General features: G+C 45.1%; 1 protein-coding gene across 3 annotated transcripts in view; it reads left to right on the top strand.

Moving 5' to 3' along the window:
- Positions 1 to 15,236, top strand: part of SFMBT2 (Scm like with four mbt domains 2) — a 215,887-nt gene that overhangs the window by 158,454 nt on the left and 42,197 nt on the right. For all 3 annotated transcript variants that reach the window (XM_055332786.1, XM_055332787.1, XM_055332788.1), the window contains exons 10-11: positions 1,590 to 1,672; positions 7,403 to 7,529. In XM_055332786.1, the coding sequence (XP_055188761.1) occupies positions 1,590 to 1,672; positions 7,403 to 7,529 (210 nt within the window). The remainder of the gene's footprint in view (positions 1 to 1,589; positions 1,673 to 7,402; positions 7,530 to 15,236) is intronic.

The following is a 15,236-nucleotide window of genomic DNA, read 5'->3' as shown; positions in this document are numbered from 1 at the left end:
CAGGTACCTCTTGGTTAACTTACCTCCACTTGGTTAACCCCATCTTCTAAAAAAAAAAAAAAAAAAAAACTGGGCAAATTGAGCTTCCTCAATGAAAAGAGTACTAGCTCATACTTGGGCATACAAATGGAAGTAGGCACCTGGTGTCTTGACTTTCTTCAATGAAGAATTTCTGGAGTCACTATAGCTGTGGGATTTAGTCACCACAAGTCTCTGTGTTACGTGAGTTTGTAGGTATAGAATTTACGATGGTCGGAGGAAGAGAAAATACGGATACGGCTCAAAAACATACTTAAGAACTCCCTTGTGGATTTTTCCCCCCTACACTAAAACCCATCAAGAGAGAACACTCAATGGGCAGGCCAGGTGGCTCAGCAGTTTAGCGCCGCCCTCAGCCCAGGGTGTGATCCTGGAGACCTGGGATCGAGTCCCATGTCGGGCTTCCTGTATGGAGCCTGCTTCTCCCTCTGCCTGTGTCTCTGCCTCTCTCTCTCTCTCTCCCTCTCTCTCTCTCTCTCTCCCTCATGAATAAATAAATAAAATCTTAAAAAGAGAGAGAGAGAGAGAGAACACTCAAGTGTAGAATATGGTGAAATTTTACAGTTTCAGTTTATCCTAATTGGGATCACACTCTGCTTTCCTCGCCATCCTCTGTGGCACATGCAGGAAATGCCAATGACACTCCTGTGAAGAGGTGTTTTGCCGTCCAGGGGAAACCCTACCCCCAGTCTCTGCTCACTGTATGATTTAGAACTGTTCCGTCTTCCCATGACCTTCCCAAGACCTTCTCCTGTGTCTTGTCATGGCGGGCATGATGGATATACTCTAATTTTGCCCCTCCTGCCGAATGAAAGGGATGATGGAAGGAAAAAACCCACTTTGTAAAGATCTGGATTTCATTAAGTTCAGTGTGTGGTAATAGAAGGTTCTCGAACCCCTACCTCCGTGTGCCCCCAGAGCCTCACCTGGAGTGGAGGGGTGCCTCCCTTGGATTCGCATTTTTCCTTCCTCCTCTGCAATGCAACCGGAAGGCAGGGCTGCTGCTGCTTTTCATGCCTTTCGAGGCTTTCTCGCTAAACCCTTGACTCCTTGTATGCTATTTGCTCTGCCTTCTGTTATCCTTTAAAAAAACATCCCCCTGAGGTGGTGCTTTCTAATAAAGTCTCATGGTTTTCCTCAAAGATACTGAGAAGCAATGTCATGTGAACTGAGGATTTCCGTGGAGGGAGGTATTCCTGTATATTTCTGCAAAATGCATTGTGGGGACGTGTTGCGTATATTTTCGTGTCTAAGCTGCTCTCCCCCAAAGCACATCTACCTGCTGACATGGGCCGATGGGGGTGAGCTCCACCCTGCACCTGGTGTCAGGCCCCATGCTCTGATAATGATGGTATACCTCAACTAGTTAGTACTCTCCATCTTCCCACATACTCCTCAGAAAATCGGGCATGTGGTCCAGAGTAGGAGAGGACTTCCCCTTTGGGGCCCTATCCTTGGACCTCTTATTATTTTAATTAGTGACACACTCTAAAGCTGTTCATGTGGTCTTAGCTTTAGCTTGACTAACGTCTGTGTTTTGTCCTGTACAGGTTACTCTGGCCAGGACTTCGACTGGGCAGATTATCACAAGCAGAATGGGACAGAGGAAGCACCTCCCTTCTGCTTCAGAAACGTAAGAAGCTTGGTTCTTGCTACTCCCTTTAATCCTAGACATCGTTCACCATGAATTTTGTAGTTGCTTTCTGTTCATGAGTAAGATTAGAGTGCTCCCATGTTTCACAGCATCACAAAGGTTTTGTGGTTTTTGCAAAGCCCTCTTTCGGGTTGTGTGTCAGGGTGACTCTGGGCCATAGTCACAGATCCACTACTGAATGTACAGTGGCTCAGTGGAGCCTCCTTTCTCACTTACGGAATGGTCCAGTGTGTTCCGGATGAGCGCGTGCTTCTTATGGTGAGCTCCGCCCTGGGTGGCCTCTGGCTTCATCATCTGAATCTAGTGTGCAGGTAAGGAAAGGGATGAAGGAGAGGATGGTCTTCCTTGTGGCCCCATAGCTGATAATGACGCGTTACTCCATTCACCCTCCACTAGTGAGAACTAGTCCCTCAGCCGCACCTGCTGCGAATGAGGCTGGGAAACGTACCCCAGCTAGGTGACTGTTCACAGCCGTGATTTCATACTCCTGAGAAGAGAGGACATGTTTGGGAGGCCACCTCCCAAATGCCACCATGACATAGGCACTTGCTGCGTGGAGTATAATGTCAGTGAGCCCCTTGATAAGAGATTGTCTGCGCTTGTGGTATGTTCTTAATATATGATCATAAATGTCTTTTCTTGGATTGCTTCATTAAGATGCTAGGCTAAGAGTTCTCTGCTGTGCTTATTGTAAGCCACTTCCTTGTTCAAATAAAGCTGTTGGCGTGATGGCACATAAAATAGCGGCATGCAGATCTGTGTGTGTGTGTTCACACGTGTGTACTTGTTTCGTTATAGGAGCTGATTGTATAAAGTAGCTTATAAATTATTCATTTAAATCTTATCAACACTAGGAACTATGAAAAGGGATACAGATTATAATTTCTGTTTTAAGAATAAGCCGTAAGTATATAGCCAATTGTGTTGAACGTGCATTTAGTTATGAAAGTTAGTTCTTTATGCTAAAAAAACAAAACAAAACAAAAAAAGACTCAGTCTTCTAAGTGGGGACTGCAGATACTACCATGCAGAATGCTCCCAAATCAAAGACTTCTTCTGGACCTAGGCTCCTAGAGCGGCTGATTCCTTGCCACCCCACATATAATTTGTACTGCAGGGCTAAGGGCATACGAGAACGAAGAGGCAGAGGGGTTGGCTTCATAAAGAAGCTCAATCCTGAGCAAAAGTCGGAAGTGGATTTTGAAGAATGAAGTACATCGATCACCAGATCAGCTCGTACACAAACATGCAGAAACACATCGGCGGTAGAGGTGGAAATCAGGGCTCCTGAAATGATTGAAGGGACTTTCTAGTAGCTGACACTGCATTTGCACAAAGGGGGTTCTCCTGCAGCATCAAAAGATCTGTGTGGTAAGTTGAGGTGGTGTGACGGGGAGCCTGTGTAGGCATGCCACCATGAGGTTAGCCTTGGGTTAGCTCCCAGGGCTTATCAGGTCCCAGTGCATCTTACTAAACTAAACCTTTTACTGTAGTGACATCACTTGCCACAGAGTCCTGGCCTCATTGCCATTAGTTTAGGATCATGGAAATACTTATCACATCCCCAAACTCCTGTGAAGTTGTGCTTTGTACCCCAAAAAAGAAGTATTTCTTCCCTACCTCTTCAGCCTTGGGAAGGAGGAAAATCCTGATGTGTCCACTAGTTCTGTACGGAGGGAGTTGTTTCTTCTATGAACACTGCAGCTTCTTTTTATCTGTCCCCTGCTCCTGTTCAGCCAGTAGCCGACCAAGTGGAATTTAATAGTGGAGCAAGTAGCCACATCCCCAGGTGGCCTCTGAGCTTTCAGGATTTAGCTACCAAGATTAAATTTCTTTTAATGAATATGCTGGTGTATTCATTAGGAATGCACTTGTTATAAATATGCCCGCTTTGTTTCTGGCTCCCCGTTTATTTAATCGACAGGATTGTTATCTGCCTGTTGGCGTATGCATTGCATTACCGGGTACTTTGCTGAATTTTGTTAGCTTGCTACAAGTGCTCCTTAATGGAATGCTTATTATGAATTCATTTTTTAATCACACATCTTGTGTGTACTAGAGGAGAGGTAGTGTGGAAGTGAATGCATGGAAGACATTTCCCTGGGGATGTTTAACAATCAGAGGCAGCTCTGGAATGGATTGACACAGGCAAATGCTTAGTAAAATAAACTCACAGGTAACAGTTTTGCTATTGATCTTTATAAATTACCCTCAAGCAGTGAGTTGAAACGAAAATAGGTTATGTGGTTGTAGCTTTCCCTTATTAAGTAGGATAAAATGCATTTTAACTTACTTAGAGGCTTTTCAGGCAGCCTATCAAGTTGTATTATCAAAAAGAAGCTCAATACATAATATTCATGGATGAGGCAGGATGACTTGCAGAAAAATAGTCCACCTAGAATTTCCGTGGTTCCCATTTCCAAAGAAACATAAAGGAAAAGAGCAAATTGCTTTCTTAACATACACTGGATAATTTTGTTCTGGTTACATAAAAATATAATTGCATTTGCAACTTAACATATATAAAAAGATACGTGAATGTGAATAACCTTGGTTTCCTCCCATGGATCATATAAAGATATGATCTCTATTATTTACAGAAACCTGTTAATTTCATTTTATATATTTTAAAATAGATACATACAGTATTGTAATGTCTGGTTAAAATTTATAGCAGTGGATGATTTGGGAAATTTTTATATGTTTATTTAAAAATAATGCTTGGAGGGAGTTTTGCTTTGAATATTGGCTGAGCTCATACTGAGTTGACCCCCTGGCAGATAGCAACTATAGACTCTGCACAGGACAGGGTACCAAAACAACTACCTGAGGAGTGTGGAAAATGAACAAACAAAATGAACAAACAAAATGAACAAAAGTGAGCAGATCTAGAGGGGAGCAGGTGCTTGGAAGGAACACTGTGGAGTGATTGTGTGATTTTTTTTTCAAACTTCTTGACAGTTGACAATGTATGAGATGACAAAACCAGTAATGTAAAAATCACACTCTTTCTGTCCCGATGAACCTGATAACAGAATTTGAGCAATCACAACTGTGGGAAAGTGAGAGGAGTCTCAGAGAGGGAAAAGCCAGGAGATGGAACCACAAATCCTATGTATAAACTTGGTCTGAATCTTTGGCTGATCCTCAGATTGTGTATTTTCCCAGCAAATTTATAGCAGCCCAGTTAAGGACAAAAGACTGAAGTGGGGTTTGAGCTCCTTCTCAACATATAGACTGTGTAGTTCGAATCAAACCAAGTTAGTTCCTTGCTAAAACAGAAAGCCAACACTCTTAGGAAGAATATAACACAGTCCAGGGTCTCTACCATGTTAACATTTAAAACATCTAGACTTCAGTGTTGCTCATAACATAAAGAAATAGGAAAATCTGACTCATTCGCAGTAGAAAAGCTAATCAACAGAGACCAAACCCAACATGACCCAGATGTTGGAATTAGCAGACACGTATCTTAAAGTATCCATTTGGGGTACCTGGGTGGCTCACTCTGGTAAACGTCAGGCTCTTAATTTCCACTCAGGTCATGATCTCAGGGGTCCTGGGATTAATCCTTGTGTCAGGCTTCACTTTGTTTAGTGGGGAGACTGTTTGTGGATTCTGTCCCTCTGTCCCCTCCCCCAGATAAATAAATTTGAATTTTGGAACAATTTGAATGAAGCAAACTTCACATCAGAGACCAGGGACACCAGAAAACAGTGAATCAATGTTTGTAGCACACTGAAGGGAAGAAACCACAATCCTGTATGCACCAAAGCTAATAATACTTCCTGAGTGAAGAGAGAAACAGACACTTTGCCAAGGAACATAGGCAACTGACAAAGAAACATGAAAAAATGCTCGACATCATTAACAATAGGGAAAATGCAAGTTAAAACCAGGGTTCAGGAGCAGCCCCAGTGGCTTAGTGGTTTAGCGCCGCCTTCAGCCCAGGGCGTGATCGTGGAGACCCGGGATCGAGTCCCACGTCCAGCTCCCTGCATGGAGCCTGCCCCCCCCACTCTGTCTCTGTCTCTCATGAATAAATAAATAAAATCTTTAAAAAAAAAGACAGGGCTCGGGAGCAGCGGACACCTATTAGAATGGTTAAAATTTGAAATAATGCTAATACCAAGTGCTGTTGGGGATGTTTAGCCACTGAACCACTGCACACTGCTGATGGGAATGCAAAATGATATATGGAAACCAATTTGGTTTCCAAGGAAGTTAAAAGTACATTTACCATGTGGTCCAGCAATTCCATTTCTAGAGAAATGAAAGCTGGTTATAGGCTGCATTGTATTCCTCACAATTCATACGATGGAAGTCCTAACCTGGAATACCTCACAATGTGACTATATTTGGGGTTAGTTTTCAAAGAGAGAGTTAAGGAAACATGAGGCCATATGGGTGGGTCTTAATCCAGTAGGACTAATATCCTATGAGAAGTCGTAATTAGGACCCAGGCCACGCGTGCATGGAGCAAAGGACGTTTGGAGATGGAGAGAGAAGGCGGCTGTGTACAAGCCAAGGAGAGAGTCCTCAGAAGAAACTGGCCCTGCTGACACCTTGATCTGAGATTTCCAGCCTCTGGAACTGCAAGACAAATATTTGTTGTTAGAGCCACCCAGTGTGGTGTATTTTTTTATGGCATCCCGAGCAGACTAATCTACTCTGTTCACACAAAACTTTGTGCTTGGGTGTTTATGGCAGGTTTATTCACAATGACCAGGGATTGGAAACAGCTTGCATGTCCTTCAGTGGGTAAATGGATGGACTGTGGCACATCTATAGGAAGTACTCAGCAGTAAGATAAAATGAACTGGCCATTTGTGCAGTAGCACGGATGAACCCTAAGTGCATTTTGCTTCTGTGGAGTAATCGAGACCACACAGTGTATGGATCCGTTTGTGTGATCTTATGGGGAAGGCAAAACTCTAGGAGTAGAAGACAGGTCTGTGGTCCAAGAGTTGGGAGTCTGGAAGGGATTGAGTACCAAAGGGCAGTGCAGAGGTATTTTGAAGGTGAAGGGACTGCTATGTGTGTTGATTGAGGTTATGGCCACATGACTGTATGCATGTATAGGGAACAGGGCACCAAGGCAAGTGAATATTCTCACGTGTTAATTTTAGAAACTGCATTTAGAAAGTAAATGAAAGTAAACCCAAAGCCATAAATGTAAAATAAAGACAATTTCAGAGAAAGCTGTGGGAATTCGCCACCAGCAGACCTGCACTAGAATCACAGTGGTAACGAATGTGCTTCAGGCTGAAGAAAATGATGCCAGACGGAGACTCAGGCCCTGTCCTCGCCCCCTGAGAATATGCCCAGGTGTGGTGCGAGTGAGGAATCTAGGGAAGGAAGAAGAAATGATTTGTACCTCAGTGACTGCGTAGAAGTTAGGGCACCTGTGGAACTGGGAAGAGAACGTATCTGTTCCCTCACTCAACAGATATTAGTAGGCACCTGCTGTGTGCCAGCAGAGCTCTAATGCTGGGATGTAAATGAAGAGGTCATGGTTCTTTTCTGTTGAATGGCAGGAAAGCCAGTTTGTCATATGGGCGAGGTCTGTGTGCCTGGGTGCATGTGCGTGTGCCCCTGTGTGTGCCCACATGTGCGTGTTCCCCCTTCGCCAGCGGGCCGGCCTATTGCTGCATGCTACCCTGCTACACTGTCCACTGGCTCAGTGTCTGTTCTCTCTCTCTCTTCCAGACGTCATTCAGTCGGGGGTTCACCAAGAACATGAAACTTGAAGCTGTCAACCCCAGGAACCCAGGAGAGCTCTGCGTGGCCTCTGTTGTCAGCGTGAAGGGGAGGCTGCTGTGGCTTCACCTGGAAGGTACGTTCGGTTCTCAGCCGTTCTGGAGAGGTTAGGGTCCATCTGGAGAAGGCAGGCTTCACTTAATACTTCTCAGAAATAACCCCTTCCACTTCCCTTTCATTTAAACAGATCTTGAATTATTCAGCATTCTTAAGTAAGTGCAACTAATCAAATATAAATTTGTTCGGAGGCTCTCATCTTAACTAATAATTTCATGAAACGAGATACTGGTGTGATAATTATGTTTGAAACAGTGGTCTTTTTACAACTTTGATTATAAAAGCTAATGTCACAATTAAATTAAAAGGAGTCACTAAAACTGGTATTTGAGGTCTTAGTTATTATGAGGATTAAATTATATATTTGCATTTTAATGTGAATAATAGCCTTTACTTTAGTTTCTTCCATAGATGTTTACTTTTACCTTGAAATAGTCATTGGAGATGACTTTCTCCCCAAATATATAATACACAAGATTTGTTTGTTTAATGATGCTTAAACTGTTCTTTATAGCTACGTTTTTTTTATAATTGTGCAGATAATTCACAGAACATTATACTTCGTAAAAGGAACCATGATCAGATTTTAGATTGAGATAGAACACTATATATTTTTTATATGTTACATTTTTAGTGAGAAGGAATTAAGTCTGGATCTGGAAGGTTTTCCCATTTTTCTGTGATCTAAATTTTTGGGGTTTGTTTGTTTCTTATTTTCACAAAATTCATTAATTATTTTAAATGTGTATGGAAAAACAAGACTGGTTATGAGTAGTAAAATGGCATTAGCTCTCTTGGCCCATATTTTAACCATTTAACCATGCTCCTACCCCCATTGGAATGGAAAGTTTGGAAGGTCATAGAAGTGGTGCTAATCTCGTCATCCTCTCTCTTGAGAAAAGTCTAAGAAGCATCAAAAATTCTGGGGCTGACGATCTCATAAATGTTACAGTCCAAGTGGGTGGGATGGGTAGAGAACAGTGATTATAAGTGAGCGTCACCGTGTCATGAATTCCTAGAAAAATGACTTAAAATGTTACTGGGGTTGAGGATTTCAAAATCAACGTGAAATAAAAGGAAATTTTCAAAAAGTTGATTGCTTGGGGGGGGGGTGTTCAAATAGAATGGCCTCTAGCGGGAATTAACCCAAAGGTAGACACAGGCATGATGGTGATATTTCTGCAGCCACGGGCATAGAGCGTGACCTTATTTTCATTACTACATGGAAAGTCAAGTCAGCTGCTCTTGGAAACACAAGATCCCTCCTGTGATTTCAATCCCTGCTTTAAACCTGCTGACTAATAACTCTGCTAAGTTATATTGCAAGATCAGGGTCTTGCTTGGTGTTATTAACTTGAAAACAAAAACGGTAGATTTCAAAGCCCACGTTTCATCATTATGATTTAGCATATTACCAATGAGATTCTCTAGCAGTCATTATTTATTTAGCAGTTTGTTCTTCCAGAGTGCTGTGCAGCTGTTAATTACCTAACCCAGACAACAGTGAGGGCATCCTGATTTTTACAGATGAAGAAAGGAAGCTAGCTAAGCCGTGAAGATATGCCTGGGGTCAGTTTCCTTGTCCTTGACATCTTTGTTGGTTAATTCATCAGACCCTACAGCTTCCCAATTCTTAAAAAGAATGAGGAGTAGCAACCTTGAGTGTCTATTTAACATTTTTGACAGCCTTTTCTCCTTATGACTGCTTTGCTTTGGATATCAATTTCTATTTTTATAGCAAAGAAAAGTAAGGCAGCTCACATCAGCTCTTACTCTCCAGAGTGCTTTCTTATCCCACAGCAGTGAAATCGGTTACCATTAGGGAAAAAGAGTTTAGAAAATAGATTGTCCATTTTTTTCCAGACCTTCCACACTTAAGAAAATTTTTTATAAACAATTCGTTGCACTTTATCTACCTGGAATTCATGGTCAAAATCATGTGTTTCATCAAATAAAGTAAAATCCCATTTTGTCCCTTTGTTCTTCCTTGAATTTGGGGGTTTTCAGGTTTTGTTCTGTTTTGGTCTCTTCTGAATATTACCTTTCAAAGTCACAGTGACCTTAGTGGCACTTACTTCTCATTGTTTTGCACTTTTGCGGATATAGTGTTTTCTTGTCTTTAGTCAAGGGAGCAAATGCTAGAAATTCATCATGGTCACTCTGTGGCTGTTAAATTATTTTTATGATGCTGGTGATTCTGATTATAGACCATTTACTTGACACTGTAAATGTAGAAAGTACATCATAACAATTTATTAGTTATTTTTATGCATTAAATTGATTTGAAGTATTTTCAACACATGGCTAATTGACCACTTTTAGGTAATTAAAATGATCATTTTTAATCTAATAGTTCAATTCTCTTCAAGTCAGTTCTTTAAGTATCTATAAAAGAACTGATACTGAAGGGGGGGGCAATGAATGAAATATATGAGATTAAGGTAGTATTATTTTAGATGCATATTTGAAAAGAATTACAAGCTCTCACAGGCCGCTGGCCATTAGCAGGTGCAATTTATGATGATGTTTTGTGTTTTAGAGAGGACGTTGTACTGCTTTTTCTCCTGTGTTAATACTCTGCTCGAGGTGATCATATCTATAATTATAAGCATTAGCCGTGGGATAGAAGTTGCTCTCGGTGGTAACGTCTCTAGCATTGCAGCCCTGTGCTCGTGTATCTGCATTCCTACCCGCCAAGTCACTTTTCATGCCTTCCAGATCGTTATCTCCAGGGACAGGTAGGGTGTGGGCCTTCCACCTGTGCTGAGGGTGAGTCAGCTCCCTTCCTAAGAGGGTTTACATCTTTGCCTTCCTTGGCTTCTCTTATCCCCATCATTACTAATATTTTCTTCCTCGTATCTCTCTTGAAGAGATACAATAAGCACCATATTCCTGAATATATTTACTTTTAGTCTTTTTGCTGAGGCAGGAATTCCTTTTATACCATAAAAGGAATGGCAACCAGCAGGCTTCATTTCTGGAAAGTTACTTAGCTCTTTTAGGTGCTGCCACTACAGAAATTTGAAGAGAGCTGTGGAAAGGAACCCCCAAACCCGGTTTTGACATCGGGAGTGCTGTCACATGTGAAAACGGGTAGGGGACTCTCGGCTGGTGTTTTTGTGTTTTGAGCGTGGGGGGGATATGATGCCCTAGAGGAGACGACCCAGAATCCTCAGGTCTGTGGAGAAGTATCAAAATATTTTTTAAAAAAGAGATTTATTTATTTCTTTGAGAGAGAACGTGAATGAGCAGGAGGGGCAGAGGGAGAGAGAGAATCTCAAGTAGACTTCCCGCTGAGTGTGAGCCTTACGCAGGGCTTGATCGCACAACCCTGGGATCACAACCTGATCAAAACCAAGAGTCAGATGCTTGACTCACTGCACCACCCAGGCTCCCTGAGAAGTATCAGAATCTTGAGAACAGGTTGCTTTACTCAAACCCAAATTAGGTTATTACCAACATCTCCTGATCTTTATTTTTTGCCACCCTTTGAAACGAAATCTAGAGAAAATAAAATCTTTCCACACTCAGTCCTGGAAAAACATACCTTGGAAGTGTCGCTTGGTCAGGCTGGGCCAGGTAGAGCTTCGGGCAGTAGGTTTCTCGAGCTCAGGAATGACATCGTGTCCCTGCGACCTGCCCGTCCCACACCGACAAGCAGAGAACACGCGGGTTGCGTGTTGGTGCCCCGTGTCTCCGCAATGAGAGCCAGCGGGGACAGCTTGCAGACAGTTGAAGCCCGAGCCTCATGTAAAATGTCGGGGGAGGTATTTAACCTAGCGCAGGGTCAGTTCGGGGATGGTCGTCAGCTCTCCTTTTCCCCTCTTGAGAAATGCATGTGCTTTGGAACCGTCCCATGACATTTCCTGATTTATCTGATTTTTCTCCTGGTTTTTTGGCTGTAGCGAGGTCGGCCTGCCTCTGTGGCTTTCCTGGTCTCCACTTGTTCTGAGTGTCATGAGGGTGTCCTGAGCTGGGTCACCTGGTTGTCAAGAGTGACCCTGGCAAGGTGCAGCTCCTTCACGTTGGGTACATGGACTTTCACAGGAGCCCGTTTGCTGCTCCTGTGGATTCACCCTACATGGGTGAATCTTTCTAGAGAGTGAACCCCCAGCCGCCTGCCTGGAGGGAGGCGTCACCTGGCTGGGCAGCACCAGCAAGGGGATTCATGGTGTCCGTGCTTCTGAGCGAGACTTGGGATCAGCCTCCTGTCCTCAGGTCCAGCCCAGCCAACCTTTGCCTCTCACGGCTGCCAGTCTGTCTGCCCCACATCTGCATAGGGCCCAGGGGCTGAACTGGCTTGCTTCTCACCTTCCTTTTCTTCTCACTTTGTAGAGAGCCGATGAATGAATGCATGAGCCCATGAGCAAATGAATGAATGAATGAGATAAGATGCTAAGTAATGTTAACAGGGTTTCTCGCTGGAGCCCCTCATGGCAAAATTGCTTCCATGAGGCATAGGGACGAGGGCCCAAAACCTCAGGCATGAAGACATCCTCCATGCAGGGCTAAGTCACCCTCGTATCAGATTCCTGGAGAATTCATTCTGTTTTGGACCAAGTGCTCATACAACAACCGAGAATGTGTGACCTTCCTAGAATGGCCCCAGTCCTACAAGAGATGCCTACATTTGTGATGGGACTGACCCCTCTGAGAGTGTGAGGACAGCTGTTGACACTCAGCAAATGCACTTGCACACGTATATGATTTTTGATGCAATTTCAGACCATCCATGGACCCTCTCAGTACAAATCTTGGGTGGGCCTCCTTGGAATCCCTGCAGGAGGCATTCTCGGGAGATGGTAGTAGACGTTAGTAGTCCACTGTGACTCCTTTGTCTTAAGTTAAATGATCATTTCAGTTCCTCCGCTGCACTGTCCAGTGGCTGCTGTTTTGGACAGCATAGGTACAGGATGATCCGTATAGAACCTGTGGATTCTGCGGCCCCCGCCCCCGACAGTGCATCTGTGTGTATCTTGAGTACCTCCTGAGTTTAAGACTGCTTTTCTTCTCTGTGGGGCTCTATAAGATATGTGTGATAGTGGCTTCTGCCTCCCAGGTGGCTGTGGAGCTGGGCGGAGGGAATTCGCATCTGTAAAGCTCACAGGAGGCAGGTGCTCCGGAGGAGGAGGAGGAGGCTGATGTGCGCCCCAGAAGGCAGGCCCTTCTCTCATCAGCTTGGCCTCCACCCAGGGTCTGGCTCCCTCAGAACAGAGCACTCACTGTGCCTGTAGACCCTGATTCTGTCCTTGGCGCCGCGAGCCCTGATGTGTGGCTCTGCTCCTGTGTGGGCCCATCATCACAGCAAAACGTTTGGATGAGGGTCCATGTGCTCGCTAAATGCCTGCTGAGCACAGAGGAGGAATAAATAAAACTTTGTGCTTCTGAATGAGAAAGTGATCGAAAATCCACCAGTCTGGGCGCCTCGGTGGCTCAGTGGTTGAGCGTCTGCCTTTGGCTCAGGCCGTGACCCTGGGGTCCTGGGATCCGGTCCCGTATTGGGCTCCCTGCATGGAGCCTGCTTCTCCCTCTGCCTGTGTCTCTGCCTCTCTCTCTGTGTCTCTCATGAATAAATAGATAAAATCTTAAAAAAAAAAAATCCACCAATCCATTAGGAACTGCTATCTTGCCAACTGAATTTTGAGCCAGTGAGATATTTTCTATGTGTAAGCTAACATTCAAAAAGCTCTGGGGCCAGTTTTTTCCTACGCTTGGTTCGGTTCCAGTAAACCACCCTCCACATGGTCATCTCCGGGCCTCCTTTGAAAATGCACCTTCCTGGGGCCACCACAGACCTGGTGCTTCTGAGGTCCAAGCAGGTGTGGGCATCTGCATTTTGAAGGCACCCTCCCCAGATGACTCTCCTGTGCGCTAGGGTTTGTCAAGGACTCTAAGGTCTAGCAGGTGTGGCGTGGCGGAAGGGAACCCCTGTTGGGGTGACCTCTCATGGGCGGGACACCGGGTGCCCCTCAAAGCCTTTCTGTAATTTGTGCAAAAGTCGGGGTGAATGAGCTTTCTCAGAGACTTGCAAAAATCAAACAAGGAAAAATGCAAATGTGAAAGTAATTCTATTTCAAGCCAGTGTGGGTGGTTTTCGAATCTTTAGAAGGAGGTAGGGCCTGCCTGAGAATTTGGGAGAAGCTGCTTCAGTGGCCCGGGTATGGACGACAGTGCCCCCCGAATGCTGGAGAGGGTGGTGGAAAGTGGGTGTTGTCTGTGGGCGCAGGCTTTGAACCCTCACAAATCTGTGTGGTCCTCAGAGCTGATGCTTCATTGGATGGGTCCTCAGTGGCCAGCGACAGAAGTGGCCGGGCTGTCTCAGGCGAAATGTGAACCTGGGGGTGGGGGGCTGGAGGGGGGCGCACCCCTGCAGAAGCTCTGCTGCGGGAAGCCACACCGGGTTTGGGCTTGGGCACTGCCCTCGTGACAGCCGTGACTTCGGACCGAGCCTGTTGTCACCTGCCGGCAGTGAGGGCAGAGCTGGCTCCTTCCCCTTCTGTGGGAGGCGGCGGCGTCCACCTCATGGTGGAGATTCTGCAGGAGGGCTGTGGGGCCGGGACAGGATGGGGACAGATGCTGACCAGCCCCAAGCAAACCAGAAACAGAAATAAGAGAAAGAAAAAAAAATGCCACCTGAGATGCCTGGAGGGTTAGAGGATCCAGGGTCATACGCTGGATCTGCCACTTGCTGCCCTTGGACCTTTCTCTGGGCCTCAGCTTCCTCATCTGTACAGTGGGGACGAGGCTAGCCCCTATCCCTTAGGGTTGTTGTAAGTACTAAACACTTGAGGATGTGTCAGACCTGAAATCCTTGCTTGTGGGTGTTTGCAGTCCTGTGAGTCTCTCTGTCTCTCTCCACACACATTTGATCCCATTTCTTTTGTTTTCCTCCAGATTGCCTGTTTCCTATCAAATCTTGATCTTGCCATCTGCAGTTTTGCCAGTCTCTTTGTTCCTTAGGAATTTGGCTCCACAGCTGACGAGGGGCTTGACAGTCAGGTTTTATAGAAAGGCCTCTGCAGGTGGAAGGAGCCAGACACACAGCACCCGGGACTCCAGCACCCAGTCCTGCTTGCTCCCGGATCACCCACTCACTCTCTCCCCTCTGGCGCCTTTTCTGTCCATCCCACGCTCGAGCCCGTCCCAGTTTGCTGTGACTTTTGACTTCTCATGAGGGTGCTGAGCGAGGTTAACTTGCTTCCTTAAATACCTCTTGCCTTTCTTCCCTTCCTGCCTTTTAACTGAGGTGCAGGGCTCGTTCTGACTCTGTTCCCGGAGTCTCTGCCTTTAGGAGGGCGGGTGGAACTTCGTGGAAGGGACGAGGGATCCGTTGATCGGGTGACAGTCTCAGGATGTGGCAAATTGCAGAGCTTCTGTAAGGTTCCCAAGTGATTCTCAACAAATTTATATGCTTTGTGAGTATGGAGCATCCTGTCCTCTTAGCAGCAGAATGACTCATTGTAGTTTGGTGTTATTTCCTGTTTTTTTTTTTAAGATTTTATTTATTTATTTGACAGAGAGATAGAACCAGAGAGCACAAGTGGGGGGAGAGCAGCAGAGGGAGAGGGAGAAGCTGACTCCTGCTAGGCAGGGAACCCGATTCAGGGCTTGATCTCAGGAACCTGAGATCACGACCTGAGCCAAAGGCAGACGCTTCACCAACTGAGCCCCTCAGGCACCCCAGTCTTATTTCCTGTTAAGGTCACTTGGCCTTCATTGATCTGGC

This window comes from Nyctereutes procyonoides, unplaced genomic scaffold, assembly GCF_905146905.1.
Source record: "Nyctereutes procyonoides isolate TBG_1078 unplaced genomic scaffold, NYPRO_anot_genome, whole genome shotgun sequence".
NCBI classification, from domain to species: domain Eukaryota; kingdom Metazoa; phylum Chordata; class Mammalia; order Carnivora; family Canidae; genus Nyctereutes; species Nyctereutes procyonoides.
The sequence above is the reverse complement of the archived record's forward strand: the minus strand, read 5'-3'. Positions and strand labels throughout refer to the sequence as shown.